The sequence below is a fragment of the Ciconia boyciana genome, chromosome 1, assembly GCF_034638445.1.
Source record: "Ciconia boyciana chromosome 1, ASM3463844v1, whole genome shotgun sequence".
Classification (NCBI taxonomy): domain Eukaryota; kingdom Metazoa; phylum Chordata; class Aves; order Ciconiiformes; family Ciconiidae; genus Ciconia; species Ciconia boyciana.
In genome coordinates, this window is record NC_132934.1 from 195,775,640 (window position 1) to 195,789,115 (window position 13,476).

At 37.7% G+C, this 13,476-nt stretch overlaps 1 protein-coding gene across 2 annotated transcripts in view; it reads right to left on the reverse strand.

Annotated features, from left to right (window-relative positions):
• Window positions 1-13,476, reverse strand: part of B3GLCT (beta 3-glucosyltransferase) — a 68,632-nt gene that overhangs the window by 28,276 nt on the left and 26,880 nt on the right. For both annotated transcript variants that reach the window (XM_072850398.1, XM_072850397.1), the window contains exons 5-6: window positions 4,211-4,287; window positions 13-124 (exon numbers count right to left, since the gene is read on the reverse strand). In XM_072850398.1, the coding sequence (XP_072706499.1) occupies window positions 13-124; window positions 4,211-4,287 (189 nt within the window). The remainder of the gene's footprint in view (window positions 1-12; window positions 125-4,210; window positions 4,288-13,476) is intronic.

Here is a 13,476-nt window from a genome sequence, read left to right on the forward strand (position 1 = left end):
TTTTTGTTTCACCTTAGACCCGTCAAATCTTCCAAGTGTTTCTAGCAGCTTTACAACTTGTATTCTTGTGTCTTCTTCACAGAAGAAAATCCACGAGGAGTTCCTACCATAGGTAACAGAGAAGCTAACAAAAGAAATTAACATTTTACTACTAAACTGGTTTATGAACAGAATGATAGATTCAACCCCCATTCCCCAAATACAAGTACTTTGCAATCAATCATTAATTTACACAGAAACAGAAACTTTTACTACTTACTTAGAATTACATAACAGAGGACTACAGTGAATGGATAAAAATATTGCATCTGCTGCTATCGATTTATATAGCACCCGTTAGTCCAGAAAGAAGGGAATGGAGATATATAAAGAATGTCCACTCAGAAATGTATAGGTACTACAGGTATAACCACCTATGAATTCAGAAGTTTATAGATAGCAGTTTAAGTTACCTTCTCCTCTGTACCTTAACTTTCTTCCAAGGAGCCCCACTGTTGGGCATCTAACACCACTGCAACAATCATGAAACTGCCTAATGACAGGTTTTCTCACAACTGTTTGACACTGACCATATCATCGTCCCCAACCTAAAAACTTCATTAGCTTTTTCAGTACAGTGAAACTACACAGATTGAAGGGATGCTCCTACCCTCCTCAAAGCTAACGCTAATCTCAATGCACGAATCCTGACTCCTTCAGAAAATTCTCATCCCTTATTTTTCTACTCCTCCCAGCTTAATTATTCTACTACTTAACAAAACAAAGCCTTATTAATTCATGACATCCTAATGGAGACAAAAACCCCAACAATCTCTACTTGTCCAGTTTCCTTTGTATAGCTTTAACATCGATTTAATTAAAGAAATCATCTGAGGAGAGGGATAAGAAAATTAGCACCTATAAACACCAGAGATTTCTTCCTCTACAGCATTGTCTACTGATAAAATCAGCAATGAAAATAAACAGTAGAAATGTAAGTCATCAAAAATAACTAAAAAAAGGGTGATAGGATCATTTATGTTTTAGGGAATGGTATTTGCCTAAAAAAACCCAAATAAACAAAAACAAAAAAAAACCCAAAACCAACCAAAACCCAAACCCACTATCTGAGAAATACTTGCGCTAGAACATGTGATAGCTGCCTCTGCAGGTCTTCAAATTACATGCTAGAAGCACCAGATGGTTGCCAGGTGCTAAATTAGTTCAGTCTTTTTTCATCTGGGACAAGTCATTGTTCTGGTTTTGGCTGGGATATAGTTAATTTTCTTCACAGTGCTAGTATGGGGCTGTGTTTTGGATTTGTGCTGGAAACAGTGCTGATAACACAGGGATGTTTTTGTTACTGCTGAGCAGTGCTTACACAGGGTCAAGGCCTTTTCTGCTTCTCATGCCACCCCACCAGTCAGTGGGCTGGGGGTGCACAAGAAGCTGGGAGGGGACACAGCTGGGACAGCTGACCCCAACTGACCAAAGGGATGTTCCATACCACATGACGTCATGCTCAGCATAGAAAGCTGGGGGAAGAAGGAGAAAGGAGGGTCCGTTCGGAGTGATGGCGTTTGTCTTCCCAAGTAACTGTTACATGTGATGGAGCCCTGCTTTCCTGGAGATGGCTGAACACCTGCCTGCCCATGGGAAGTCGTGAATGAATTCCTTGTTTTGCTTTGCTTGTGTGCATGGCTTTTGCTTTACCTATTAAAATGTCTTTACCTCAACCCATGAGTTTTCTCACTTGCTCTTCTGATTCTCTCCCCCATCCCACTGCGGGGGAGTGAGTGAGCAGCTGTGGGGGGCTGAGCTGCCTGCTCAGGTTAAACCATGACAGTCATCTTCCCATAAAGCTACCTTTCCTCTGTGTCTTGCGATGGTATTTGATTATTCACTGCTTTCTGCTTATGATACTTAATTTGCTAAACTATAATAGCCAGAAGAACTCACAATTCATTCATCCTTTTACTTCATAAAAGCATATACTTGTTGCCTACTCAACACTGTAATCTGGGCAACTCTTTGCCATTTAGGCAAGCAAACCGGACAAAATCAGCTGGGAAACAGACCTCCTAGCTGTTCCTGCTAAAACTTGCCGAACAAGTACAGAAAGGGTATCAGATACCCTCATGTTTTTAAAAATGTACAGTATTCAGTGTCCTGCAAAAACTGCAGGCTTTTCTCTCACACTTTAGTGCTCAGCTAGAACTTTAGGAGAGAAATACCTGGATTTACACAAAAGCAGGTGGGTGAGGGCCAAGGAGAAAAACGCTAGAATGATCCACACAAAAATAATTGCTGTATCTTGTGAATATAGCACAAACAAGTTCACAAAAATAATTATCTGTTCATCTAGCTATTGATGGACAAACAGCATTATTTTCAAGGCTAAGTATTTCAGGCTTGCAGAGAGTCTTATGTAGACCTCATAGCACACAAACTTGGAGTTCAGATTGCAAGGAACCATTGGAGATACTCAGGTAAGATCCAGTTTCAGGGTAATAATTTAAAAAAGGGATTTCTTCTCTGCTTAATCAACGTGGTTACTGAGAAGAAATGCAGTAGGCCTTCTGGAAGCAGTAAGGGTACTGTGTCATAAGACATCCATTCATGTCTTATGATTACATCTTCTGAAATGAAGTATTTTGTCTAAGTTAACCTGTGGCCAAGAACTAAAAATTAAGAATTATCATAACTGTTTAGAGGCCTACTTAAAAATGCTGACAAACACAGAACTGAGGGAAGCCATTCTTCTGAAAGCAGTTTTCAGGTAAGAGTGCATCTTCTATCACAATTCCTAGCATCATCAGCTGCTGCAGAATGCGCTGATCCCTTAATCTCCCTTCCTCCTCTTCTGTCCATTGAAAAAACTAAACAGTACAAGCCTCACAACATCGACATGCTTCTGAACGACTCCATGTCTTCATTCTGCCAAAAGTGGTAAGTGAAATAGTAGACACAAGGAACTTCTTATTCTAGAATTCTCTTCAAGACGGAAATCCTCTACTTAAGATTCCTCTTCTGATTTCTGAAGAATTTTCTTCTGCTTTATCATACAAACTAGTATTTGTATTTTTGCTTCTCAGTTTTGCTGTCTTGTAAGAGCTATATCTGTAAACCCTGTCACTGAGACATAAATAATTCAGAAGAGGAACCACTAGGTCATTGAAACAGGAGCTAAGAAAGATGACTGATAGTTGGAACATCATCTTCCAGTTTTTCAATTTACTTTAATTGTCCTTTTCCTTCTTTTCACAGTTTACATATATCTCAAAGATAGCTGCTATACAAACACTATTTTAATGTTTCTACACACAGAGAAAGCAATGGAAAGCAGAAGAGGGAAAAACATCCTGTCCTGTAACCAGTCTGGTGCAAAAATCTCAAACCAAAACAAAAACATCCTTTTGAGTAACTCTAATAAATGATATTAAATAAAATAAACCTCAAGAGGCTGCAGAGCCTCTGGCATCAGTTTCAAATGCAAGTTTTAGGCAAAGGATAGCCTTCAGTACTATGGAGCTTTTAGGACTTTCTGAAACAGGAATCATTGCTTCCTAACAGTTTGCAACATACTACCATGTAAATGCAGCATGTCTTCCCTGGAGCCATCTGCATAAGCTAAGAAGAAAATATATTTGAGATTACCTGTCTTCTCTGACCATACTAAGATGAAAACTGGCCATATAAGCTTCCAAAAATATGTCGAAATCTACACTTTTTCACTATAGAGGCATACCACCTCTTAGAAACACTATAAGCAATAAAAGATAGAAACCCCAAACAGGTATATTATCTATTTTTAAAAAATTATTTATCCGCTTCATTCAGCCAAGTAATCTGAAGGTCAGAAATTCTGAAATACCTCACACCTTACACTGTGAGAAGTGGGGACCAAAAAGGAAAATGCACATTTAAAAATGGTATTTCTTTTGACTAGTTTACTTCCTTAATAATTTTAAAACCCACAACAATTTGAAGAAGGTAGTTGCTCACTTACATTATATTATTGTTGTTCTTTTATTTAAAATAGCTCTCTGATTTAATGAAATTTAACAGAAAATAGGTTTGGAAAACTAAAAAAGAAGAGTAAGAAAGTGAGAAGATGAGGTTGCAACTCTCATTCAAAAACTTTCCTTCTGAAAAAAGAGGTCTGAGTAATTAATATTTATATTCTTGGTTGCAAAAAATTCCGAAAATAACTGGCATTCATTACACTTACTCTCTCATTAATGGTAATATTGTCCATGCACCTTCATGCCCGTCCATCTGATGAATAAGCAGAACCGTAGGTAATTCCTTTAAGAAAAGTAAAAATATTCCCATTAAACTTGCATTATACGCACTTTTTTTCCTAAACGCCAACTAATCTTAAAAAAATTACTCTGGAATCACTACTCTTCATTGTTTTTTACTGGCAAGTAGCCCTGCAAAATAGATGACTTAGGATGGTATGAAACAAGGCAATCTGCCATTTAAGGAAAGTACTTCTTCCAACTCATGATTTCTTAATTCTCTATTACATATAAAGCTAATACACTTCAAGTGAAATGTTTTGTAGAGGTCCCATGTAGTCAATTAAGCAATATATCATACTCATTTCTTTACCATATCATAAAATCCCATACTGTAAAGGAAGACTTATAAACAATGTAGGGTATTCTACAAAGGCTTCCACTGACAATCACGTTACACAGAGCTTATGCAGGAGTTCTAACACTCTCTACTTTGCTGAGTTCACCTTTGACCTGTCACACTAACATAATAACAAAAAAACCACAGGTTTATGCAAAAATCAAAATGAGGAGTTAGCATTTTTTCTTCCTGAAAAATCAAAGAAGCTTCCTACAAAGGAAAATATTTTCATAAATTTCTGTGTTCTTTTGTTACTTGAAATCTCTTTGGTGTGGCAGATCCTGATGTTTAGCAGACAAGCTATCATTATGGGGTAGTTCCCAAGAAAACACCCTTTAAACATGGCCCTCTGATAAACCAAACTGCATAATTCATTCACTAGTTCAAACTGGGAGATATATATCTCTCCCATAATATATAGGCAGTATCTTACTCCATTGATTAACTACCTATTCATTTACAAGTACAATTCTCTCTATTCTCAGCATCATTAGGGTCACAACAAGTTCACAAATGTCTAAATCCTTTGGGTTAGGTAATTGCACTAATACTGAAGCAAAAATCTTCCTGCCGGAAAAGCCTAAGCCTCACCATCTAAGTACCTCCCATTACAACAATTAACCTAATAAAGCACTGGTGGTGTTAATGCACTTTAACATAAATGACTTACCACTAGCAGGCAAATGATCCCACCTTTCCATTATACAAACTGTTAGGTTATGTGATTAAAGGCTCATCTCCATAAACACAGAGAAGTGCAGAGGAACTGTAACAGGGTAGGAACCCCAATAAAGTCATTGGAGAAAACTGAGCACCCTGACCTAGCTCCCCCCAGGCCCGTCCCAGGGGAGCCACCAGCCTGTCCAGGCATGACACTCACCAGCTAAAGAGAAGGGAAAGGCTCCCTGCTCTCCTTACAGTCTGACAAGGGTTTACAGCCTACAGGGGCATGGAACTCATTACAGGATTCAGGGGAAGAGAATTTTGGGATGGCACAAAACTTATTATGAGATGCTTAGAGGAAGATGAAAGGCCAGGAAAAGAGGGATCAAAGTGGTTTGAGGAGGAACAACCATTGGTAAACACAGGGAAGGGAAAAAAGAAGTTGGTCACTTAAAAACAGATTGCTGGTCAGGACGCTTGTCTGGCCATGCCCTGCACTGGTCACTGCCGTCTGTCCTGTCTTCTCCTTAAACTTCATTTCTAACTCCTGGGTAGGGGACTCTGTGTGCCTGTGTGTGTTTGAAGGTCTGAGTGCCTGCAACAGGAGGGGGTACCATGAGTCACAGGGGCGCACATGTCTGTGGTGCCAGAAACTGTGGAGAGCAGGGTGCATGCACATTGTATGTGTGGGGCTGTCAGTGTGCTCATGAGCATCAAGCTGAACTAAGAGTAGAGGAGGCTTGGGATCCAGGTATCAGAGCAGCCACAAGTCCAGGGCAGACACTGCAGAGACCAAGGGGCCTGATGGTTGGTTACTGGAGGAACCAGGAGGTCCCAGGTACAGGAGAGCCTCTGGGGCACAAGGGTCAGCTACATGTAGGGTATAAGCCTGCACCAGCTACCAGAAAGACCATTTGAATGTGTGTGTCTGTGCGTGAGGCAACAGGGAGGCCAGAGGGTCTAGGGGTCAACTACTAGATACACCGAGTGTCTAAAGATACTGGGAGGATTCATAATGTCTGCATGTGTGCGTGTGTGTGTGCAGGAGCAGGGCTGAGCACCAGCAACTGGAATGAAGCTGCGAGCCGCACAGCAAGCCTCACATGCTGGCAACTACAGAGACTGTGAATGCAAAGGCCAGCGACTACACAGACTGAATGTCAAAGACCAGCTACTGAAAGCATCCATATTGTAGGTATGTGTCTTTATGTATACATATTCCACAAACAGGCTTTCATCCTGATCAGCCAGAGAGGTGAAACATGGTCAGGCCATTGGTGCAGTTTATGTTTGTGTGAGTGCTGTGCTTTCCATCTGTGTTGATCTACATGGATGACCACATATACATGTACACGTATTGTGTATATGTGTGCACATGTGCCTGTTGGGAACACATGCTCAGCCTTGCTACTGGCTGGACCTGGGGACGCAGAGCTGCAGCAGCCTTGCCTCTGTCAAGCTAGTGGATTCAGCAGCTCCTAAGACAAACCGTCTTGACCTCTCAAGGGCCTAATTCCTTTCCACTTACACCATGGATATGCCAAACATTTTTGTTTGACGAATGCGTCTCATGAATATAAGCCATTAACATAAAATTCACATTTAAACACAAAAATAATTTATTGTCTAAGAAAAGCTAGAAGATAAAGTTCACACTGCTTGCTGGCTCTGTCAAGTTTACTTTAAATCCTTTTTAAGGGCAATTAAGCATAGCACCTAGAAATACATAAAACCCCCAAACTTCATACACTAAAGAAAACATCTCTACCACTCTAAAGAATAACTGTGTCTCTCAGGAGTGCATTAACCGTATCAAAAATAACAATCTGCTGTTTTAAAAAATGTTTATGCTATTGTGAATGACCCAAATTGAAAAGAAACAATGCCAAAACTGTAATTTGGAACAGGATATTCAGCTGCATCTAAAATATCAGCAGTTCTGATTTATGGTTCTAGTTCCAGGCAATCTATCAAATATGTTTCTAACTAGTTTAAATTTATTGCAAAACCAAAGAAGTCCAGGGGTTTTTAATGGAAGTGGCAAATCTTAGTAACAATATGCTCAATGTCTGGTATTTCACTAAAATGTAACCACTTCATGGTAAAACCATAAAAATATGTTTGCTTATGGGATTGCAGATAGGAATACAAAAGGGCAAACCTCTGTCTTTACAAGAACTTTTGTTTTTACAAGCATACAAACCCTGCAGTTATGCTAGTATTTGTATGTGGCCATGTATTTCATGTACAATAGGAGCCAGACAGAGATAAAAGTAGTTAATAATAATATATTCAGTGTCTATATCGCACTAGAGGCTGAAGTTTTATTCATTTTAGATACAAACAACATTTGCCCATGCAAAAGGTATGAAGAACATCACATAATCTAAATAGCTGTACTATATACTCAGGTATCTCCTCTTTAACAAAAAAACCCCAACTCTTTCCTTTGTGCAGACCAAAGGAGTGATGATAAAGAAAAAGCACTCTTTCTTGAGCTAGTCTGATACTTTTGCAAGGTACCTTTTATTTTTTACATTCTCATAAGCCTGCTCTCTTTCTCCACCCAACTTCCTCTAAAACATGAAAATACATGTCCTGCATATACCTTTCCTTCCACTCATCTCTAATAATGCATCAATTCTGATTTAATAAAGGAGATGCTTAAAAAACACTGTACAGGTAAAATAGCCTCTTCCAAAAATACAGGAGGATCTCTGTTGCTTTTCCTTTCTCATTTATGTATTTTCACTCTGAACCTAGTGGAACTGGGCTGACCTATTCATTTTATTTATTCTACCTTTATGAGTTCTGTGTATCTCATAAAACTCTCCTACAAATGCATCCATATCCTGTACTGTATTCACTGGTTATTTTATCTTGAAACTATTGTTTCCACAGTTAGAGAGCCCATATGCTTTCACACATATTAACACTTTACATATGACACAAGTCAAATTTAATCTAAATAAAATAATTTAATCACTTTTGAAGACCAAGAAACTACCCTCCCACTACCTCCCACAACTGAGCTGACTATAAAAGGGCAAAACCAAAAAATTGAATCACTTCTGGTCTGAAATATAGTATAAGGCATTTTTACCCCAAATACTACCTACTGTATCGGCACAGTGAGAGCAGTAATACTTGCCACAGATTACAACTGCAAACTCTACACAAACAAAAAAGTGTGAATAAAGGAGTTAGAACCACATCTTCAAACCAATTCAAAAGACATTGACACAGCCTCACATGTACCTTTAAAATCATTTAGTATTATTTATGCAAGTTTAAGTACAAAGATGCTAGTGACATGCTCAATTTCACAGCAAATCATCAACAGAACTGAAATCAAACTCTGGTTCTTGAATCTAAACATTAAAAGTCCTCCTCATTAACACGTGAAAAACCTTGGGGAGAATAGCATATCCAATGAGGAAAAAGAACATTCAGAATAAAAGAATTCTTATGAAATAATTAAGATAATTGCTAACCCGAAACAAATACCTGAAATCTTTCTGTACTACATGCAATTTCATATTAATCTACCAAAATCTATATGAGAAATATACAATTTATAGAGCACAAAACAGTATGGTGTAAAAACAAAGAAAAGGGCTAAGATTTCATAGACTACAAGGCCAAAATGGACCTCTGTAAGCACCCAGGATGGCAGAGATCATCCCCAGCTAAAATGGGATTTCCAGAGCCACAGCTAGGTCACAACCCCTAGGACCCCCTAGCAGACCTGCTCTTGCTTTGTCTTCCTGTGGAACGGAGTCCACTGAATTTCATCTAATCATAACTAAACCTTGCCCTAAGTGTATGGTTTAGTGAGACCATGCTTTTAGAACATAATTGAAACTGGATGTTGTTCACCACTATTTATTACATGCCCTGTGTGACATAATATTGTAAGTACTACATATAAACAGATACGGAACTGCAGTGAAATGCAAAACATGACAGTAATATGTTTATTGTTATATTACTGAGTCACCTGATCAGAGCAATTAGCAAATTTATAACACATTATAGAAAAATACAGTAGTGTATAGGAATCTGCTCTTAATGAGTCCAGTATACTGGCATCTGTAGGTGTCTTGCATATATCCCCGTGCTTTGTAAGTTTATTAAACTGCCTCATGAAACCCAGAACTGGGGGGGGGGAAGAGGGGGAGGGGGGATCCTAAACCCTAGACACTGTTGTTGAATCGCATAGTTCCAGAATTAGAAAAGATTTCCTAGTTTTTGCTCTACATGCTCTACAAGCACTTAACAACATTTTCCCTATTCTCTTATCTTCTTTTCAGAAACTAATCTTAAGACACATCCAGAGCTAGCCTATCTACCCTCTTCTCAGCCCTCCCCTGGGAGGTTAAATAAGCCAAGCTCTTCCAGTCATCCGTTATGACTACTTTGACAAAGCAGAGCTGTGGAATACACACTGAAGTCTCCCTACAGCTTTATTTTCACAAACATGCCACTTCTGTAGACACCCTGAAGGCTTTCTAAAATGACAGAAAGTAAGAGCAAATCTCCTACCTCTAAACCCAGTGGGTCAGTCAATTTGCTAGAATTGCCACCATCAAATACTACACTGTACACTACATCTTCTCCATATTCTAACAATTCACTTAACCATTGAAAACTACAATACACATTTCAAATATTTTTCATGCTTTAAAGACATAAGTATCAATATTTATCAGAGCACCATGTCCAAAAATCCAGGACAAAATATTATTTCAATGTACTCCTTCAAGTAAAACCCACGAATGATTTAAAGTACTACTTTACAATACAACTGTAACAAAAGTACTTTGCTTCTGTTTAACAAGTCAGTTATTTTGGAGCTTCTCCAAAATGGTCACAGCCTTTTTAACCTTTGCTCCCTTTAAGCTGTTTTCATAGAATCATGCAATGGTTTGGGTTGGAAGGGACCTTTAAAGGTCATCTAGTCCAACCCCCCTGCAATAAGCAGGGACATCTTCAACCAGATCAGGTTGCTCAGAGCCCCATCCAACCTGACCTTCAATGTTTCCAGGGATGGGGCATCTAGCTCCTCCCTGGGCAACCTGTTGCAGTGTTTCACCACTCTCATCATAAAAAATTTATTTCCTTATATCTAGTCTGAATCTACCCTCTTTTATTTTAAAACCATTACCCCTTGTCCTATAGCAACAGGCCCTACTAAAAAGTCTGTCCCCATCTTTCTTATAACCCCCCTTTAAGTATTGAAAGGCTGTAATAAGGTTTTAAAAAAACCCATGTTGCTAACAAAGCATAATATCCAATAAATAGACATTTTGTAGTCTTTCGCTCCTCAGGAAGCCTAAAGTAATAAAGTATAATCTGCTATTTTCCATTAGAGAGAATCTCTACTTCTGTTCTACTCTCAGATGCCTGGTTATCATTTTAAAAAAGAACCGAGTTTTTATAACATGTTATATGCAGTTTCAAAAGGTTCAGGGAAAGGCCATAGCACTACTCTGCTTTCATAAATCAAGAGCAAGATGCTGTGTGTAAGTCTGTCATCAAATGATCCTACATTAAAGAAAAGATGGAAGCATTTACCCAATCATATGGAGGTAATAACTGCAACTTAAGAAAGTGATTTGAAGTGTTCCTGACTGTAACTTCAGATAAGAGGCAAAAAAAAGGAAGAGTTTTAATGAAGAGGAAGTAATTTTATTCCTTTTTCCTACTGTACATTATATTGAAATCCTCAGAACACAACTTAGCTGCCAGAAAATATACTTGAATACAGAACCAAAGCACTGACTCCTGAGTGCTTGCATGCTAGATCCAACAACTCATTGCCTGGGAAAATAGCTACAATAAATATTTGTATCTGAAGGGATTTTTTTAGGCAGTTAGATGGAATATTAATCCTTATGCAATAAACTCTTTCATCATCAAAAAGAAAGCTTTCTACTACAATATATTTCTGTCTCAAAAACCTATAATTATTGATGTAACTTTTTCATGTGGGAAAGATGCTGGTAGCCACTGATTTTTTTATTTTACTGGGCTGTTCTTCAACAATAGTCAGAGTAAATTTCAGCATGCATATTACAATGTTGCCAATTGCTAACATGCTGCTAGAGTTCCCACAATTAGAAAATCAGTAAAAGGTCCAATAAGGTTTTTGTGATCCAGAAATAATTCACTTGTGGTCAGTAGTAATCAGTGTTAATTTGGTTTACATTATGTTGATGTAACACCACAAAATTTTCCTCCACTACTGGTACAAACAATTGTCCTGCAGCAAACTGAAAAACAGTCATACAAAGAATTTATAAGTGTGCCTATGTTTTCCATGATCAGCAGCAGAAAACATGTCAACATCAATATGATTGCCTCCAATCTTGTAGATGAAAACCTGAATAGATCATAATTCAGATGACCAGGACATGAGAAGACTCAAGAAACTACTAAATCTATAAAAAAAATTAAATAATAAAAAAAATTCAAAATATATGTCAATCAAAAAATGAATTATACCCCCCCCAATTCATCAAAAAACATAAAATACTTCTAATTTCATCTTTTTTAATCTAGACTGGGCTACATGTTTCAAAGATCAAAATGAAGTATGGAGTCTTCGATTAGTGCTTGCTGAGAGAGTTGTCAAGTCCTGACTTTTCAAACTGAACAACATAAAAAACTAATGTCATTCTTGTAATTAGTGAGATGTGAACAACACTCAGAGGTATTGGTCCATTTCAAAAATATTATCATAAATCTTAATACCTAGGAAAAAAAGCCATATTTACTAAATGAAATTCAAACCTAATCGCAAGATTGAAACCTAGACCAAAAGCAGCTCCTACTGCTTCCTAACACTGCCTCATACATTCAGTCTCAGTTTGTTCATTTTTGTGCATTTTTTTTCCTACTCACTGCACTGTCTTGCATCACAGAGCCCACAAACTGTATTCCTTTCGGATGAAATTAAACCAGAAGATGTGCTGCAACTGCTAATGGACCTCCAGTTCACAGAAACAAATCAGAACTAGTCCAAAGTTAAATCCTTTGAAATGTCATGTAACACCAGTGCTAGCTCCTCAGAAACAACTGCATTGCTCCTCATATTTGCTCCTATTGCACCAAACTACTTGCTAATGCAGAAAGTCCAAATATTAGTCCAGATGTGCCAAGCAAGTATGGCACATCTGCTATACTTTCAGTTAACTGGGATTTAACAAAATACTAATAATAAAATAATTACATGGATTTTACATCAGACTAATATTTAGTTTGACCAGCAGTCTGAATTTTGAAAACTGAGACAAGTATTTGAACTTGCTAATTAAAAAGTGTACCTTTGGGGGAAGAAACTTAATCAATATAAGAGTTCTCACCAATTTATTCTGCATTTTCTGTTTCCTCCCCTAGAATCTCCTATTTTCCCCCTAGATATTCCCTATCTTCCCTGTTCTGTCCTTTTGAGAGTTAATGATCACCAACATCCCAAAGTATGTCTTATTTTGTAACAAGACAAAAACAATGTGGAAAAATCTGGAAAAGATTTGAGTGTTTATTATAATAAGTGCTACCAGAGATGTGTAGAATGACAATAATAAATTGCACTAAAGTGCCATTTGTTTGCTTATCGCTTGCGTGGATAAAAACCAATCAGGAATACTGTCTCCACAGCTCACAGTTTGCAAGAATTCTGAACAAAAGCAATCATACAGCAGACAGATGTGATATACAATACACAGCTATTATTCATGAAAGTAAGTATTAATGGTGAACCATAATAATTATGTTGCCAACTGATCTGAGTAAGATTCTTTATTTAGAATGGTTCTTTAAGATAGATTTTGCTTTTAAGTAAAAATTCACATTACACACTAGTATTATCAGCCACAATACTAAAATCCATTCTCAATCAGAACTAACACATAAAACCACTTCAAACAACAAAATTAAGCTATTTATGGGGTTCTGTTGATTCTTTTATTATTAGCAAATTGTCCCTTCGAAATCTATTTTAACATTGGATGGTCTGCAAATTCCACGTGTCATACACACAAATGGACGATGGTTTACTTCTGTCTTCTGCTTTTCTCTCCCTTAAGTCTATGGAAACAATATAAGCTCACTAACCTTCAACTTTTTATTACAATTATCTATTGAAATTCTTAGCCTCACAGAAAGTTTTAAGTATTTCCACTTCTT